We start from the raw sequence: 18,493 nt of genomic DNA, 5'->3' as shown, positions 1-18,493 counted from the left end.
GAATCACTTGTAATTGGTTTGCATGAAGATTAAATCCCACGTTTTCTTCTATGAATTACATAATTTTGTCTCTTACCTGCAGGTTTAAATCCATTTTTAGTTCCTTTTTTTTTATATATAACGGTCTAAATTAATCTTTTTGCATGTGGATACCCAGTTGCTCAGGTATCATTTATTGAAAAGACTATCCTTTTCTTTTTTTTAAAAGATTTTATTTATTTATTTGTCAAAGAGAGAGTGAGCACAAGCAGACAGAGTGGAAGGCAGAGTCAGAAGCAGACTCCCTGCGGAGCAAGGAGCCCCATGTGGGACTCGATCCCAGGACGCTGGGATCATGACCTGAGCCGAAGGCAGCTGCTTAACCAACTGAGCCACCCAGGCATCCCAAGACTATCCTTTTCTGAACCACTGAATTACCTTGGCACCTCTGTTGAAAATCAACTGATCATACATGCAATAGTTTATTTCTGGACTCTAAAAATTCTGTTCCTTTGATTTATATGCCTATCCCATGCCAGTAAACCCTGTCTTCATTACTATGGCTTTGCAGTAAGTTCTAAAATTTCAACTTTGTTCTTCAAAGATTGTTTTGGCTATTCTGGGGCCTTTGTATTTCCATTTAAATTTTAGAATCGGCTTGCCAATTGGTCCAAAAAAGGCAGCTGGAATCTTGATAGGGATTGCACCAAACCTATAGATGATTTTGTAGAAAGTTGCCATCTTAAAAAAAATTTTGTTTGTCCTCTGTAATCTTATTTTATTTATTTTTTAAGTAAGCTCTACACCCAATGTGGGGCTTGAACTCATAACCCCAAGATCAAGAGTCACATGCTCTCCTGAACCAGCCTGGTCACCCATCTTAACGATGCTGAAGTCTTCCAATCCATGAAGATGGAATGCCTCTCCATTCATTTACATCTTCTTACATTTCTTTCAGAAATGTTTTTATAGTTTTCAGTCTACAAATCTTATACTTCTTCTGTTAAATACATTCCTAAGTGTCATTTCTTTAGATGCTATTATGAATGGAATTTTCTTCATTTTTAGATTGTTCATTGCTTGTAAGTAGAAATACAATTGATTTGTATATATTAATCTTGTGTATCTTGTGACCTTGATGAACTTGTTTATTAGTTCTAGTATTTTTGTGGAATCCTTAAGATTTTCTATAAGATCATACTTGCACAAGAACATTACTTCTTTCTTTTCAATCTGGATGCCCGTTATTTTTTCTTGTCTGACTGTACTTCCAGTGCAATTGTACCTCCAATACAATATTGAATAAAAGTGTTGGGAGCAGACATCCTTGCCTTGTTCCCAATCTTACGGTGAATGTATTCAGTCTTTCAGCATTGACATGATTTTAGCCAGGGGTGCCTGGGTGGCTCAGTTGGTTAAAAGCATCAGCCTTCAGCTCAGGTCATGATCTCAGGGTCTTGGGATCAAGCCCTGCATCTTTGGGCTCCCACCTCAGTGGGAAGTCTAATTGTTCCTCTCTCTCTACCCCTACCCCCCTCACTAGTGTGCTCTAATTAAAAAAAATATTTACAAAAATGATTTTAGCCATTAATTTCTCATAGGTGTCCCTTATCAGATGTCTAGGGAAAAAAAGTTCCCTATTATTCCCAGTTTTATTACAAGTGGGCATTGGATTTCTGTCAAGTGCTTTTCTGCCTTTCTTGAGATGATCCTGTTTATGCATTCTGACCTTTATTAATACAACGTATTACATTAATTGATTTTTGGATTTTAAACCAATCCTCTACACCTGAGGTAAATTCTATTGTGAAATATAATCCCTTATAAATGATGCTAGGTTTGATCTGCTAATATTTTGTGGAGGATTTTTGTATCTATTTTTCTTCCTCTTTTTGTTTTTGAGAAATATTGGTCTGTAGCTTTTTTTTTTTTAAATATTTTATTTATTTATTTGACAGATAGAGATCACAAGTAGGCAGAGAGGCAGGCAGAGAGACAGGGGGGAAGCAGGCTCCCTGCTGAGCAGAGAGCCCAATGTGGGGCTCGATCCCAGGACCCTAAGATCATGACCTGAGCTGAAGGCAGAAGCTTTAACCCACTGAGCCACCCAGGCGCCCCTGCAGTTTTCTATTCTTATGACATTTGTCTGTTTTGGTATCAGAGTAATAATACCAGCCTCATAAAATGAGCTCTATTTTTTGGAAGAGTTTGTAAAAGATTGGTATTATTTATTCTATAAATGTTTGGTAAAATTTACCAGTGAAGACTTTTGGGACTGGGTTTTTCACTGTGGAAAGATTTTTAAATTACCAGTTCGATTTTTTTACTTGCTTTAGGTCTGTAGGTCTATAGATTTTCTTTTCATTCTGGAATCAGTTTAAGTAATTTGTGACTCTCCAGGTATCTGTTATCTAAGTTGTCTCATTTGTTGTCATAAAGTTGCTCATTGTATCCCTCTATAATCCTTTTAATCTCTGTAAGACTGATAATATCCCCTTTTGTTTTTAATTATGATTGAATGTTGAATTTTATTCCTCGATTAAAACAATCATATAGACTTTCTGTTTAATCTGTCAATGTGATGAGTTATATTAATAGAATTTCTACTGACAGGTGTGCCTGGGTGGCTCAGTCGGTTAAGTGTTTGCCTTCAGGTCAGGTCATGATCCCAGAGTCCTGGGATCGAGCCCCACATTGGGCTCCCCACTCAGAAAGGGGCCTGCTTTTCCCTTTCCCTCTGCCTGCTGCTCTTTCAGCTTGTGTACACTCTCTCTCTTTCTGTCAAATAAAATAAAAAAAAAAAAAAAAAAAGAATTTCTATTTTAAGATTTTAAGTGACCTCTACAACCAACATAGGGCTTGAACTCACAACGCTGAGACCAACTGCTGCATGCTCTTCTGACTGAGCCAGCCAGGCACTCCAGATATATCATCTTTTCATTCCTTAAAGAAACCCAACTTGGTCATGATATTTTAATTAATATCTTACAAGTTTCAGTTTCCTTCTATTTAGAATATTTTTATCTACATTCACATTACAGATTGACCTTCCAATTATTCTCTTCTAATATAATCTTTATTGAGTTTATATATTAAGGTTATACTAGCTTCATACATGAGGTAAGGAGAATTCCCCTTTTTCCTGGAATGTGAACTTAATAAAATTGGAATGTTCTGTTTCTTGTACTATCTTACAGAAGTCACCTGTAAAACTGACAGGCCTGCTGTGTTTTGTTTTGTTTTTTTTTAAAGATTTTATTCATTTATTTGACAGGCAGAGATCACAAGTAGGCAGAGAGGCAGGCAGAGAGAGAGGAGGAAGCAGGCTCCCCACTGAGCAGGGAGCCTGACATGGGGCTCGATCCCAGAACCCTGGGATCATGACCCGAGCCGAAGGCAGTGGCTTTAACCCACTGAGCCACCCAGGCACCCTAGGCCTGCTGTTTTACTAGTAAATAAATTTTAACTGATATTTTCCATTTCTTTAATGGCTATGTCAGAAGCAATGTTTAGAATATTTAAATAATCAGCATGCATGAAAACGATCCAGTCAAAATTGATACAGTTGGCAGTGTTGGAACTGAGTCCTGGAATTACTCTACTAGATCTTTAAACTCCCATCAGCAAAGGGTGCCCCTCAGGAGTCTATAAACCAGGGGTTTGACTCTTGGCTCGTATCTTACTATCTTATTCATAGTCATGTGGGCAAATTACCCAACATTTCTGAACTTGGTTTCTTTAGCTTTCAAATGGGATAATAATAGTAATCTAACTCATGAGGCTGTTCTCAGAATTAAATGAGATGCTGAACAACCAAAAAAAAGGGGGGGAGTGAAGGTGTAGTTTATGGGGGACTTTAGCTACTAGATCATAGGAAGATCTTCAGGCAGGTATCCCTAAAAGAAGGGTCTGGGTAACCAGAGGGTGCCAAGATATGACCCACCCAGGGGTGATTCAGGATAGTGGCTATTTATCATTTAACTACAGTTACAACATTTAACTTCTGTATTAACTACAGAAGTAATTTAATATCTTAGCAACTATTTCAGCTAAATCACTGCATATTAGTTAAGTATCAGTAAAGGCCACAGGTGTATTTTAGGTTTTCTATTTCTTTCTTGATCAGTTTTGCTAAAGTTTATTTTTTGAATAAACTATTTCATCAAAGTTTTCAAGTATACTGGCATAAAAGTGGTATCATACTATATATATTTTTGTTGTCTCTTTATTGTTAAGATTAGTCTTTTGTCTTATTTCTCCGGATGAATCTTACCAGAAAATTGCATATTCAATTGCCTTTCAAAAAGCAGGCTTTAAAAAAAGCTTTATTTTCAATTTCACTAATTTCTGCTTTTATTGTTATTATTTCCATAATCTTTCATTGGGTTTACTCTTATCTTTTTCCAGTTTTTCTGAGTAAAATGCTTAGTTCACTAATTTTCAGTCATAGATTTCTCTATGACTTCTTTAATCCATGAATTACTTAGAAAGTGAGTTTAATCTCCAAACATGGGAACTTTTAGTTACCTGTGTTAATTAAACCATACTGGGACAGGAAAAATTTGTGTGACAACAAATCTTTGATATTGGTTGAAACTTACTTTGTAATCTAGTACATGCTCTACTTTTGTACATATTCTAAGTCTGCTTCAGAGGATGTAATCACTATTTATTGGGAGAATCCTAAGTATGCCTAATAAATCAGGTTTATTAAAGTAAGATCTCCTATGGTCTTACTAACTTTTTAGTCTATTTTATCTACTAGTAAACGAGAGTATAGTGTTAATATTTTCTACTGAGATGGGGATTCTTACTTTTTTCTTATAATTCTGTCCAGTTTTGCTTTTTATGGTTTGAAGCTGTGTTAGTTTCATTTAATGTGTAGGTTCATTTAAGATTTCTTTTATGTTCTAGTGAAATAAACCTTTCAGTAGCCTTTTTTTACCACTAATAATGCTTTATGCCTAAATTCTAATTCTGCTATTAATGTAGATATAACAGTTTTTCTTTGATTTCAATTTGCCTGTTATTTCTTCCCCATGGTTTTACTTTGACTTTCTCGTTTGCTACTAATAATGCTTTATGCCTAAATTCTATATAATGTTTTATGCCTAAATTCTAATTCTGCTATTAATGTAGATATAACAGTTTTTCTTTGATTTCAATTTGCCTGTTATTTCTTCCCCATGGTTTTACTTTGACTTTCTCGTTTCCATGTTTTGAGTGTGTGTTCCTTACAAAGAACATAGTTTGGTTTTCTTTTTTAATTCGATCTAACCTTATCTATTTTTTTACTGGCTACTTCAGTCCATATATTATTTATTGCAATTATTGATATTTGGTTTTTCTGCCTACCATATTTTTCTGTTTCCCAATTTACCTCTTTTTAAAAAATGATTTTCCCCCTTCTCTGCCTATATTGGACTGATCATGTTTTCCTAGCTTTTGTCCACTAATTTAGAACTTAGCATTCATATTCCTATTCTAATTTTATTTCTAAATTTTAAAAAACCCCTAAATTTTAACAGGTATGCTTATCTTAATCTAAAGAAATATGTATATCCTCTGCTTAAGCAATATGCATTGTTAGAAATCTTTAAGATATCCCCTTCTTCTCTTTTTATATATGACCTCTGAAAAGAATATTTCAGAAATGGTCCTGATGTATTACTGTATTGTCACTTCCCCATAGCTAACAACAGATATATTTTAATTATTTTTCAAACTTCAACTCCTTTTCTTAACTATTTCTTAATTTTTTTAAACTATTTTTTTTAAATGCATGCATACCCAGCATGCAGCCTAATGCAGGGTTTAATTAACGACCCTGAGATCAAGACCTGAGCTGAGATCAAGAGATGCTTAACCAACTGAACCATTCAGGTGCCCCAAACTCCAACTCTTTAAATAATTAATTTCTCTAGAAGGAGACATTTCACTGAAGTGTTTTACAACAGAGTCATCACTTACATTTTAGATGGGACTAGTCTACTGTGCAAAATGTTCCATGCAGGATGTTTAGAAACTCTGATCCCTGTTGACTAAATGCCAGTAGAAATCCTCTCTTCTCCTCCCATCGTGACAACTAAAACTGTACCATATATTCCCACTGGGAATGTTTCCCAGTGGGAAACTATCCTAATGCATGAAAAAATATATAAAAATTACAAAATAAATGGGTTTAGAATTGAAGGACTGAAGGATGAAAAACACTTGTTCCACAGAGGAAATAACAAAAATACCTTTCCTTAAATTCTTTAAGTTTAGGAAACTCATCTTACAAACCAGTTTTCATCATTAACTATACTGCTTTGTTTCCTTTCCATTTAATTTTCTCCAAATTTTTTAGTTGCAGGATATGACTAAGAGGAAGTAACAAAAGATGTAATCATTTTTTATTTTTCCCAAAGTCAGGTTTTTCTCCTAAAGAGATATGAAAGCTAAGATAGAACACAGAATTTGTTTACCATTTTAACAAATATTTTGTGGGGGCATCTGGGTGGCTCAGTCAGTTAAGCACCCAACTCCTGATTTCTTAGGTCATGATCTCAGGATTGTAAGACAGAGACGCACACCAGGTTCTATGCTCAACAGGGTGTCTGCTTGAGATTCTCTCTCTCCCTCTCCCTCTGCCACTCCCCCACCCCACATGCTTGCTGTCTCTCCCTCTCTCTGTCACATAAAGAAATCTTAGAATTTTTTTTTGTTGTTTACAATCCTAACATGGTCTCCTATTCACAAACCTGTTGGTGTCCCAAATAATGACATTTCCATCAAATCCTGATGTTACTAAGAGTCTTGTATTAGTATCATATTCGATGTTCTTCACCCAGCTAGTGTGACCATGTAAAGTGCATACTTTGGTGTTCAGTTTTCTCAGATCCCATAGTGCTATTGTAGTGTCATCAGAGCAGGTAGCAAACAGCCGGTTATCAAGAAATCTACAAAGCAGAAAAGAAAAATTGGTTTATTTCATCTCTTGTTAAAGAAAACTTAAGAAACAATCTCTATTTTACCTAATTAAGAAAACAAAAAAGAACTACAAACTGCCTGTATAAACCCAGTGATAGGGATATCAATAAGAAGTAAGCGGGAAGGACAGTATGATTCAATGAGGACCACAATGTAATTTTATCCATTCGCTTTGTGTTACTGATTTTTATTTGGAACTGGATATGGGGTGGATGTTTGAAGAACAGTGCTAGAGAGAAAGAAAAACTTTAGAATCTGTATAGGAAACATAAATGGTAAGAAACAATTTAATAGAAGACAGGAGATTCTGAAGACATAATTGCAGAGGGAGATATGTTAAGCATAAAGGGTTCGTAATTATGAGAACTAGTTACTCTGCTACAAGTAATGTCTTTCAATTTAGAACACATTTACATATAAAATTGCTAATAAAATGCCATATTTTTAATCTATTAATTCAAAGACATTCCCTCAAAAAATCATACTTGAGCAATATTTTATTAGGACCAGTTAAGATTATAAAATACACCAATAAAATACTCTCTAATTCAGACTTTTAATTATTTTACACTAATTTTCAATCCTTAGTGAGAATATATTTTATACAAATAATTAAAAGATAACAGACCCTCCAATCACTCTTGAATTTCTTTTATTTCTTTTCCCACACTTGAATTTCTGCCTAATTCAACCTTAGGATGCTTTCTCTAACATATGCTATTATATATTACTTCCTAATCTCTGGCAGAGAGAAGAAATTCTGGAACTTCTTCCAAGGTAAAATTATACTGAATTATTTTTTATCAGAAATCAACCTCAATATCCATAAATACCGTAACAACCTTCTTTAAACTTAACAGTTTTAAAATTCCAGGTTGTTGTACAAGTGGTTTCTACTACTTGAAACCACTTTCCCCCTACCCCTTGACCTGACACACTTCTTTTCTTTTTATTATTATTCAGCTACCATCTGCTCCACGAAGACTTCCTTCCCTATCCAGCCTGGGGTAGATTTACCAATCTTCGGATCTCCCAAGGTACTCTATACTTCTGTCATAACACTTAATGTACACTGTAAGGAATATCTTCATAAGGCTATAAACTCCTTAAGACAGGGAAATAGTATGCATACTTCATTGTTAGATTTGTAGTTCACAACATACACAGTGCCAGGCATATAATAAGTACTCACAAATATTTATTACGTGTGAATGAGATAGGAGTTCACTGTCTAGTGGAGAAGAAATTATAAATACATAATTGTACACAATAATTGCATGGAATAAGCAAAGAAAAGGGTGGTCAGGAAATACTTTATGGTGGTCGTTTGAATGGATTTTAAAAGATGAGGCAGGCATTCCCTAAGTGACCAAAGGATAAGCAAAAGTACAAAGGCAAGTAAGGGGATGGTATACTCTGAGAGGCAACAGTAGTTAGGAGTACTGTATACTGAAAAGCAGAAATAAGAGGAGAACATATCATGGATTTATTCTACTTTAAGTCCCAGTATCTTTTTTTAATTCTTTTAACATCTTTGCATTTTTAAATAAAGAGTTTATTTGAGAAAGAGAGAGCACAAGTTGGGGGAGAGTCAGAGAGAGAGAGAGAAGCAGACTCCCCACTTGGCAAAGAGCCCGACGTGGGACTTGATGCAAGAACCCTGGGATCATGACCTGAGCCGAAGGCAGCCACTTAACCAACTGAGCAACCCAGGCAACCCTGAAAATATTTTTCAAATGGAAGGAAGTCTACCATAAAAATAACCACTGTTGGGCGCCTGGGTAGCTCAGTCATTAAGCGTCTGCCTTCAGCTCAGGTCATGATCCCAGGGTCCCGGGATCAAGCCCCACATCAGCCTCCCCGCTCAGCGGGAAGCCTGCTTCTCCCTCTCCCACTCCCCCTGCTTGTGTTCCATTTCTTGCTGTGTCTCTCTCTGTCAATTAAGTAAATCTTAAAAAATAAATAAATAAATAAATAACTCACATGTTATTGATAGTTAGCCTAATTCTTTTATTTCAATAATGTCATGTCATAAATATTTTGCTATGTTATTAAAGATTTTCAACAAAATCATTCTTAATAGCTAGCCACTGTATGAATGAACTGTATCTTTTTTCTGTTTTAAACTAATAAGCAACTGCTGGCAGTTTATATTGCTTCCAATTTTTTATGGCATATACTAAAACCACAAAATGGTTTTATTTAGTGTAAAAATTTATGTAGTGTAAAAAAGTTTACAATAAAAAACACTATGATGAACAACCTAACAGCTAACTATTTATCACATCCCTTTTTACTTTTCTAAGTACATTCCCCAAAAACTGTATTGCTAAGTAAACAGGGATTTTTAAAAATGTAAGGCTTTTGATATATACAGCCAAACTACCCTCAAAAGAATATACCGATATGTAGTACCACCAACAATTAGGAGTGTCCACTTCTCTAAGCCCTGTCACACAGATATTTTTTAATTCTACTAAGTACCCAGAAGAAAAAAAATCGTAAGTTGAAACTTCTATTTTTAATCAAGTTGAACGTTTTTCATATTAATTAGATTATTTTCTCTTGTGAATTGCTATTCATGTTCCTTGTTGATTTTCCTACTGTTATATTTTTATTACCGTTATTCTCTTTATATTAAAGGTAATATACTTCAGTTTTTCAAAGACAGTATGTTGAATATATTTTCCATACACACTTTTATTTATATTATGTGGTTTACATATTTTTTTACTATATCAAAATCTTTACAAATCAAAATTGTCAAGTCCATTTTGCCCCCTATGGTTTTATCTTTACTGATTAGGTTTTTATTTATTTTTATTTATTATTTATTTAATTAATTTATTTGACAGAGAGATCACCAGCAGACAGAGAGGCAGGCAGAGAGAGAGAGAGAGGAGGAAACGGGCTCCCTGCTGAGCAGAGAACCCCATGAGAGGCTTGATCCCAGGACCCTGAGATCACAACCCGTGCTGAAGGCAGAGGCTTAACCCACTGAGCCACCCGGGCTCCCACTGATTAGGTTTTTAAAGTAAAAATATTTTAATGACTTCCTGACAGGAATTAAATGACTGAAAAAAAAAATACACAATGACAAAGGCTATTGGAAAGTCAAACTTTTAAAATAAACTGATCATCATCGTAGAGCATCTTCTTACACTTAAAAAATTTAGGGGAAAGTAAGATATTTTATTTAGTTTACAGAAAATACTTAATGCACATATGGATTCAAAACCTCAGTGGCATTATACCACCTTAATCCACAGTGGTCAACCCTGAGGTTTTAGGCAAGAAAATGGTATGATTAGATTAAGAGTTTCAAAAAGATCTCTGAGGTAGCTAGTTTCTAAAACTTTTGGATTTTCATAAAAAATAAAATGAAATGGAGTATCAGTTTTAAAATTTTTGTCAGTAAGGCCATTGAAAAATTACCACTGTTGCATGAAAACAGAAAAATTACCATTTTAATGTCAATAATGTACAAAGAATATAATCTTGGGATAAAAGCTAGTAATTCGAATTGAATAAATTACCTTAATGAAAAATTTAACGCTTTGACTTTAGTTTTCTTATTTTGCCTCAAAGTTTACCTGTTAAAAATCTTGGTATTGAAGAATCATTGGTGAAGAGAATGGAAAATTATAGAAAACTAAGAATGCTGATTAGGAGATCAGTTAAAGCACCCACAACTGTTATCCTAAAGCAAGCAGATGCAGAGAATGTAGAGTATTAGACAAATCCTTTGAGATCTGGCTCAATCTTCTCAAATTAAAACTCAGTCTAGCCTAATAAGTTAATAACTGTAAAATGTTTTTAACTCCATAGTCTAATAAACAGGAGACACTCCATCCATACTGAAATCTATGAGTTTATGAATTATAAAACTGTTCCATATGTTTCTATCAAATCCCAACATATGACTCTTAACAGTTCTGGAAAGTGGACACCTGGATAAATTGAAGTCTTCATTACCAGAGAATAATTGGTGAAAGATAACAGCAACTGAAATAGAATTTCCTTAAAATGGGTACCAACATTTCATTGTATATGGAAAGTGTTGTCTTTATCTAAAAACCGGAAGTCATAAAAATTTTTAACATTTATTTTACATTTATATAACTATATGCAAATTCTTAGAATAAGACTAAATTAAGTGTTTAGGTTTTCCTATATCATCTCTCCATTGAAATTATGACAGCAAAATACAGCACCCTTACTTCATATTTGAGCTTTGTACTATAATTAGAAAGAGAGTCATTTCTATATAAACTTCAAGGGCTTTATTCATTTTCCCAAGGGCCTTTCCTTAGTCCCATGAAATATTCATAAATATTCTAAACTATCTATCATGTCCCCGTTTCTGTCATTTCCTTTTCTTTAACTGATAACTAGTCTAATTCTATCAGATCCTTATTTGGCAATGATTTTATATGTAATCGACCAGTTTTCTATTATTACTCTCAGGGTTTTGTGAAATTCTACATCCTTTGCAAGGTAAGAAATTTCATGTTCCTAGTGATGCAAGCACTGCATTTACATCACAGTGTTCGAAGTATATCAGTCAGGAAAAGACCAACAAAGACAGTGGGAGGGAAAAGTAGATCCTGGAATATTTAAATAGCCACTGATTTTTTAACTGCCATATCACTAAGTAAATATTCTTATGATAATCTCAAATGTCCTTGTAATTTCTAACCTGGGGGGACCCTGATTATTAAATGGACTCTTAAATCCACATACAGGACCCTCATGAATGAGAAGTAAACATGTATAATGGGTTTAAGAATTTAAATTATGTCATATTTTCCTCTTACTTTTCCAAAGTATGAAACAATAGAAAATACTCTTCCCAACTATCCATATTTTTATTTTACAAGATAAGCAAACCTTAAAAAACTAAGAAATGAACTAGAAGACATTACTAAGTATGTGTAAAATCATTATCTAGGAAATGCATGCCCACATCTCTGAAAAAGAGAGTGAGGTGGTCTAATTGAACTGAATGAATTCTAGCTCTACCACTTGGTACATATTAAAGATACTGGGCAAATCTCTTTATCTGAGCTGCAATTTCTTTATTCCTTAAAGTGGGTACAATATCTGCTTCACATCAGGATACTGTGAGAATTAATACTGTATGAAAAGTGCTTCACAAAAGGTTTGGCACAAAAAGTTTTTTGACTGGCAGGCAGTCAAAAAAATGGTAGCTAATATTATTAATAAGTAATGCACACTTAAGCTCATGCCAGAGGACCCCTCAGCTCCTCATTCAAAACTCTTAAGTGATATGTACTTCTAAAAAGCTTCAAAACCTGGTTTTCTAACCAACAGATAAGCAAATTCAAATCTGTAGGTGTGGGGTACTAAAGCAGACACATTGATAACAGTAAATGAGAGCTGACATTGATAAAGAAAAAATTCTAACAGCAGATTAGTCAGAGATCACTCTGAATAGGGGAAAACAACACATCTTTTCTTTTTAAGGTAAGAACATTTTAGATCATAAAATATTAAAAACACAAAGAAAACTATGAAGAATATAACAAAAACCTGTGATACCCACCACCCAACTTTATAAAATTTTAACACTTTGTTATCTTTCAGATTTTTTTGAACATTACAAACACAACTGAAGCACCCTGAATATCCCTCCCCAATCCCATTCCCCTCCCTCCCTCTCCAGAGGGAACCACTATCCAAAATTTGTTTGTCACTCCCCATGCAAGTTTTTAATACCGTGAGATCTTAAGTATGTATCCATAACAATGTATAGTTTTGTTTTGCATTCAATTTATTCCATAAATATTTAATTAGCACCCACTATGTGCTAGGCACAGTTCTAGGTGCTAGGAATAGAACAGAGAACAAATAGACAAATACATGCCCTTATCAAACTTATGTTTGCATATTTTCAGACTTTATATAAATGGTATCACACTGTATAGCTCATTCTACAATTTGCTTTTCTGGCTCAACCTTGAATTGCTGAGACGTATCTCAGATGCTTCTAGTTCATTTATTTTAACTGATGTATAGTATTCCATTGTATGAGTATTCTGGAATTTATCTTCCTCTTGATGGAAGATTTATTTACAGCTTGAATTAATAATGATTCTATTACAAACCTTCTTTATACATCTCCTTATTTACATGTACTTTAATTTCTTTAAAATTGTTTGATCTTCAATTTTACCAGATATTGCTGAGATGTTCTTCCAAATAATTTCATCAATTATACTCCATCAATGTCCAAGAGTTTCTACTTCTCAACATCTTTGCCAATACTTAGTATTTCTTGTTTATTTTTATTTGCATTTTCATAACTAGAAAGCTTGAAAAATTTTCCATATTTATTGTTCATTTTAGCTTCTCTTATATAATTCTCTACCTATTTTGCTCCAGGGTAATTGTTTTATATATTCTGCATACTAATCTTTCTTTGGCTACGTGCATTGAAAACATCTTCTCCCACCTGCCAATAGCTTATCTTCTCACACTGTTATATCTGTGGTTAGAATGAAGTTTTCAATTTTAATGCAGTTCAACTTAGCAATCCTTTAATGATCTGTGCTTTTTGTATCTTAAAAAATCCATTCTCATACTTAGAACATAAATATATTCTATATTTCTCCAAGAGCTTTAATGGTTTGCTTTCCTAATTAGGTCTCTAACTTGCAGTTATTTCATATATATAATCAATTCTCTCTTTTCCATTTTCCCCACCACTGCTCTGTAATGTCCCTGCAGAGATAGATCACATTTCCATATATGCATGGGTCTGTTTCAGGAAGTTCTACTCCATTTCATTAGGCACTTAAATCTATTCCTGTCCTAAGATTGTGTTTGATATCTGAAGACTACCATCTTAGCCTCCTTCAAAATTGTCTGATATTCCTGGCACTTTGCTATTACATATGAATTTTTAAGTTAAAAAAAAAAAAACACGGTTGGTATTTTGATTAAAACTGAATTAAATTTATAGACTAATTTGGAAAGAATTGACTTATGATACCAAGTTTTCTCCCCCAGAGAAGATTTGCATTTGTTTTTGCGGGTACCTGGCAGTACTATCAACTGGATCCAATTTAAAACTGTTGGCTACATCGTTTTGAATGTGTGAACTTGGGCGCCACACATGCATGAAGACTGACTTGCAGTTAGACACTCACTGAGGAGATTTTCTGATGCCCCTCTACCAATGTCAGTCTATATGAACAAGGTGGTATATTTCCAGATCACCTTTATGCTGTAAGGATAGCTCTTTGGAGTCCCAGCCTTATGCAGAGTTTTCTTCTTCTTCTTCTTTTTTAAATTTCTTTTCAGTTTAACAGTATTCATTGTTTTTGTACCACACCCAGTGCTCTATGAAATCCCTGCCCTCTCTAATACCCACCACCTGGTTCCCCCAACTTCAGACCCCCCCCACCCCTTCAAAACCCTCAGATTGTTTTTCAGAGTCCATAGTCTCTCATGGTTCACCTCCCCTTCCAATTTCCCTCAACTCCCTTCTCCTCTCCATCTCCCCTTGTCCTCCATGCTATTTGTTATGCTCCACAAATAACTGAAACCATATGATAATTGACTCTCTCTGCTTGACTTAATTTCACTCAGCATAATCTCTTCCAGTCCGATCCATGTTGTTACAAAAGTTGGGTATTCATCCTTTCTGATGGAGGCATAATACTCCATAGTGTATATGGACCACATCTTCCTTATCCATTCGTCCGTTGAAGGGCATCTTGGTTCTTTCCACAGTTTGGTGACCGTGGCCGTTGCTGCTATAAACATTGGGGTACAGATGGCCCTTCTTTTCACTACATCTGTATCTTTGGGGTAAATATCCAGTAGTGCAATTGCAGGGTCATAGAGAAGCTCTATTTTTAATTTCTTGAGGAATCTCCACACTGTTTTCCAAAGTGGCTGCACCAACTTGCATTCCCACCAACAGTATAAGAGGGTTCCCCTTTCTCCACATCCTCTCCAACACATGTTGTTTCCTGTCTTGCTAATTTTGGCCATTCTAACTGGTGTCAGGTGGTATCTCAATGTGGTTTTAATTTGAATCTCCCTGATGGTTAGTGATGATGAACATTTTTTCATTTGTCTGATAGCTATTTGTAGGTCTTCACTGGAGAAGAGTCTGTTCCTATCTTCTGCCCATTTTTTAATATGATTGTCTGTTTTGTGTGTGTTGAGTTTGAGGAGTTCTTTATAGATCCTGGATATCAACCTTTTGTCTGTACTGTCATTTGCAAATATCTTCTCCCATTCCGTGGGTTGCCTCTTTGTTTTGTTGACTGTTTCCTTTGCTGTGCAGAAGCTTTTGATCTTGATGAAGTCCCAAAAGTTCATCTTCGCTTTTGTTTCCTTTGCTTTTGGAGACATACCTTGAGTTTTCTACTAGACTCCTCATTTTCAACTGGCCATAAAATTAAGTCTCCTGTCCACTATAACTCCTTATACATACTGACACATAAGCTCAAGGTCACCTGCACTTGGCTGATGCCTCCAGGGTAAAAGCTAGCTGAATACCTATTTACTACTTTGCATTCTAGCATCTACTTCATTTGTGGCCCTAGGATTTCTTTCTTTCTTATCAGTTCAATTATATATTTTTAAAAATATTTAAAAAATCTTATCCTGCATTTCTATTTTCAGGTGAAAGATTGTCCAATATAGTTTAAAATCTTCTGTAGCTTAATTTGTATCTACTTGATTTACTAGTTTGGGACGGAAGTGTATTAAAATCTCTCACTATAATTATAGACTTGTAATTCCGTATCTGTTTTGTGATTGTTTTTGTTGCTGTTGTTGTTATTTTAAATATACAAATTTCAAAATATATACAAAAGTTCTTCATTATTATATATTCTTAGTTGATTTTTTCCTTTCATTAATATGTACTGTTGCACTTTATCCTTATTAAAGCCTTTAGTCTTCCATCTGTCCAATGATGATAATCTACATTAGTTTTCTTTTCCCATTTTTGGGCAGTTTCAGTTTTGGTATCTCTAGAATGAATATATAGATGATTTTGGTTTTTATTCCAATTGCTGTCTCTGTGTCTTTTAATGAAGAGTATCAATTCATTTATACTTACTGTGAACTACTTATATACTGGGTCTATTTCTACTTCTTGTTTTCTACTTAGCATTCCTTTCCTTTGTTTTATTTATTTATAGCTGTCCCATCTTCCACTGAACTGATCATGTTTTCAGTATTCCCTCTCCCCTCTTGTACTGCTTTGGAAGCTAGCTATACACTGAATGTCTACTATTTTAGGGACCTTTAATTTAGTACTTTTTCATTGTAAATATTTAATTATATATTGTTCTGAAAGAGTCTGAAACTATTTCATATTTCTATCTTCTTCCTGAATATGACATGAATCTTACCATATTACACACAACCTATTTGTTGTTACTATCTAAAGCTACACAGTCCAGTTTGGTAGCCATTAGCTACATGTGGCTTTCCAATCCTTGGTATGTGGCGAGTCCGAACTGGGTTGTTCTCTAAGTGTAAAACACTGGATTTTGAAAATTTAACATTAGAAAATGAAACTAAAATATCTCAATAATTTTTTTTAATGATGACATGTTAAAAATGATAATATTTCAGTCCTGTTGGGATAAATAAAACATTACTAAAAATTAATTTAATGTTTATTTCCTTTTTAATGTTACTACCTGAAAATAAATCAAGACTTTAGTTTTAACTTTGTTTTAAATGTATTCCTCCAAAACCTAAATTATTATCTTTCTGCTAGTAATAATCAATAACATTTATCATTTCACCTAATTAAATTCTTAATTATGAAATAATAGTTTACCTGGATATGATATGGCATTGGACATTATTTTCCCTTAGTATTTAAGATACTACTTCAGAATCTCCTAGCATCAATTGTTGCTGATGAGAAACCTTCTGTTATAATGCTGAATTATACCTCTGTAGGTAATCTGGCTTCTAACTCTGGTGGCTTTTAAGATTTTCTCTTTACCTTTGATATTCTAGTTTTACTACAACCTGTCAAAATGTAGATTTATCTTTATTTAACCTACTTGACATTCTAGAGTTTACTTTGGTTCAAGGATTCAGGACCTTCTTTAATGCTAAAAATTCTCTACCTTTGTGTCTTCAAAAAGTAGTTCTCCACCAACCTTTGCATCTTCTTTTTCTGTAATTCTTATTATATACACACTGGAGTCTTCAATCAATCCTCTATGTATTTTAAGTACTCTTAGTATTTTTGAACCCATTAATTCTCTCATCAATGGTGTAAAGGATAAAACTGATCCCATCTTAAAGTTTTTTTTATATACTAGCATATTTTTAATTTCTAAGAGTTGTAGTTGGTTCTTTTCCACAGTAATCTGCTCTTGTTTCAACTCTTTTGGTTCATAATTTTAAGTTCTCTTTAAATGGAAAGTATCAGTTAACTTATTTCTTTCAACATCCTAAAAATGCTTTAAAGTTTCTTCCAATCAATGGAATACTATGCAGCCGTTAAAAAGAATAAATCATCCCATGGGTACTAATATGGAATGATCTCTAAATGTTATTAAATGGAAAAGCCAAAGTATACAATTGTGTGTAGAGAATGCTACCATTTATATAAAAGTGTATGTATGTGTGTGTGTATATGCTTGTACATGCATAGACTATCTCAAAAAGGATAGCAAGAAACTGGTAATAGTGGTTGCCTCTGGGGAGGGGAACTGGGTGGCTAGGGGACAGAGGTGGGAGATAGACTTACTTTTCACTGTTTACCCTTTTGTACCTTTGAATTTTGTACCACGTGCATGTATTACCTAGTCAAAAAAAAATAAATAATTTATTTTTAAAAATAGTCTTTGTTGGACTACTCCATAAAATTAATTTCATCCAGAAAATATGCTTGTTTTAGTTGCTGAATTTGTTATGATATGAATATTAGATGTCTTCATGAGTTTTAGAATTTTGGTTATAAGCTTATTTTAAGAAAGGTTTTTAATCCTTTTTTTCCTCTTTCCTATTTAATGGTTTTATCATTGCCCCAACTTGGATTTCTGAACCCCTAATCCATAGTTAGGCCTTAAAATGACATTAAGGCCTTCAGTTTCATGATGATACTGGAGGTATCAGACATAAACATTCAATCACTGACTCAGTAATGGCTTCATTCAATTCCTGGCCATGGGGTTGTGTCTTAATCAGCCAAAACCCACGGCCTCAGGTAGTGAATAACTTTTTCCTTTTTTCAGCCTTTCACAAATGGGACAGGCATTCTAGCTAGTGAACTGTGTAGTAATTCTGACTCTGGTTCCTGCCTCTTATGAAGCACTTTAGTACTTTTGATTCTTGACAGGAATTAAAATTACTACACATTGGTACCAGACTCAAAACCCAGTGGGCTTTGGTTTCAGCCCTATAACAGCTTGTGTCTGTGTTCCATTTCTAGCCCACAAAAACATATATATTGTTTCAAAGCCTGGCTATATCTTTTGTGCTATTTATTCTATTGTCCTGTGTGTTTAGAGCATAGAGGTTACATCAA

At 34.2% G+C, this 18,493-nt stretch overlaps 1 protein-coding gene across 3 annotated transcripts in view; it reads right to left on the bottom strand.

Annotated features, from left to right (window-relative positions):
• DCAF10 (DDB1 and CUL4 associated factor 10) overlaps positions 1–18,493 on the bottom strand; it is a 47,585-nt gene that overhangs the window by 15,296 nt on the left and 13,796 nt on the right. For all 3 annotated transcript variants that reach the window (XR_014301731.1, XR_014301732.1, XM_082694876.1), the window contains exon 3: positions 6,723–6,920. Coding sequence is in view for 1 of the 3 variants with exons in the window: in XM_082694876.1 (XP_082551002.1) it covers positions 6,723–6,920 (198 nt within the window). In the remaining 2 variants the exon portion in view is untranslated. The remainder of the gene's footprint in view (positions 1–6,722; positions 6,921–18,493) is intronic.

This window comes from Mustela nivalis, assembly GCF_964662115.1.
Source record: "Mustela nivalis genome assembly, chromosome: 13".
In the NCBI taxonomy this organism is placed as follows: domain Eukaryota; kingdom Metazoa; phylum Chordata; class Mammalia; order Carnivora; family Mustelidae; genus Mustela; species Mustela nivalis.
Note: the sequence above shows the minus strand (reverse complement) of the source record. Positions and strands in the feature narration are given on the sequence as shown.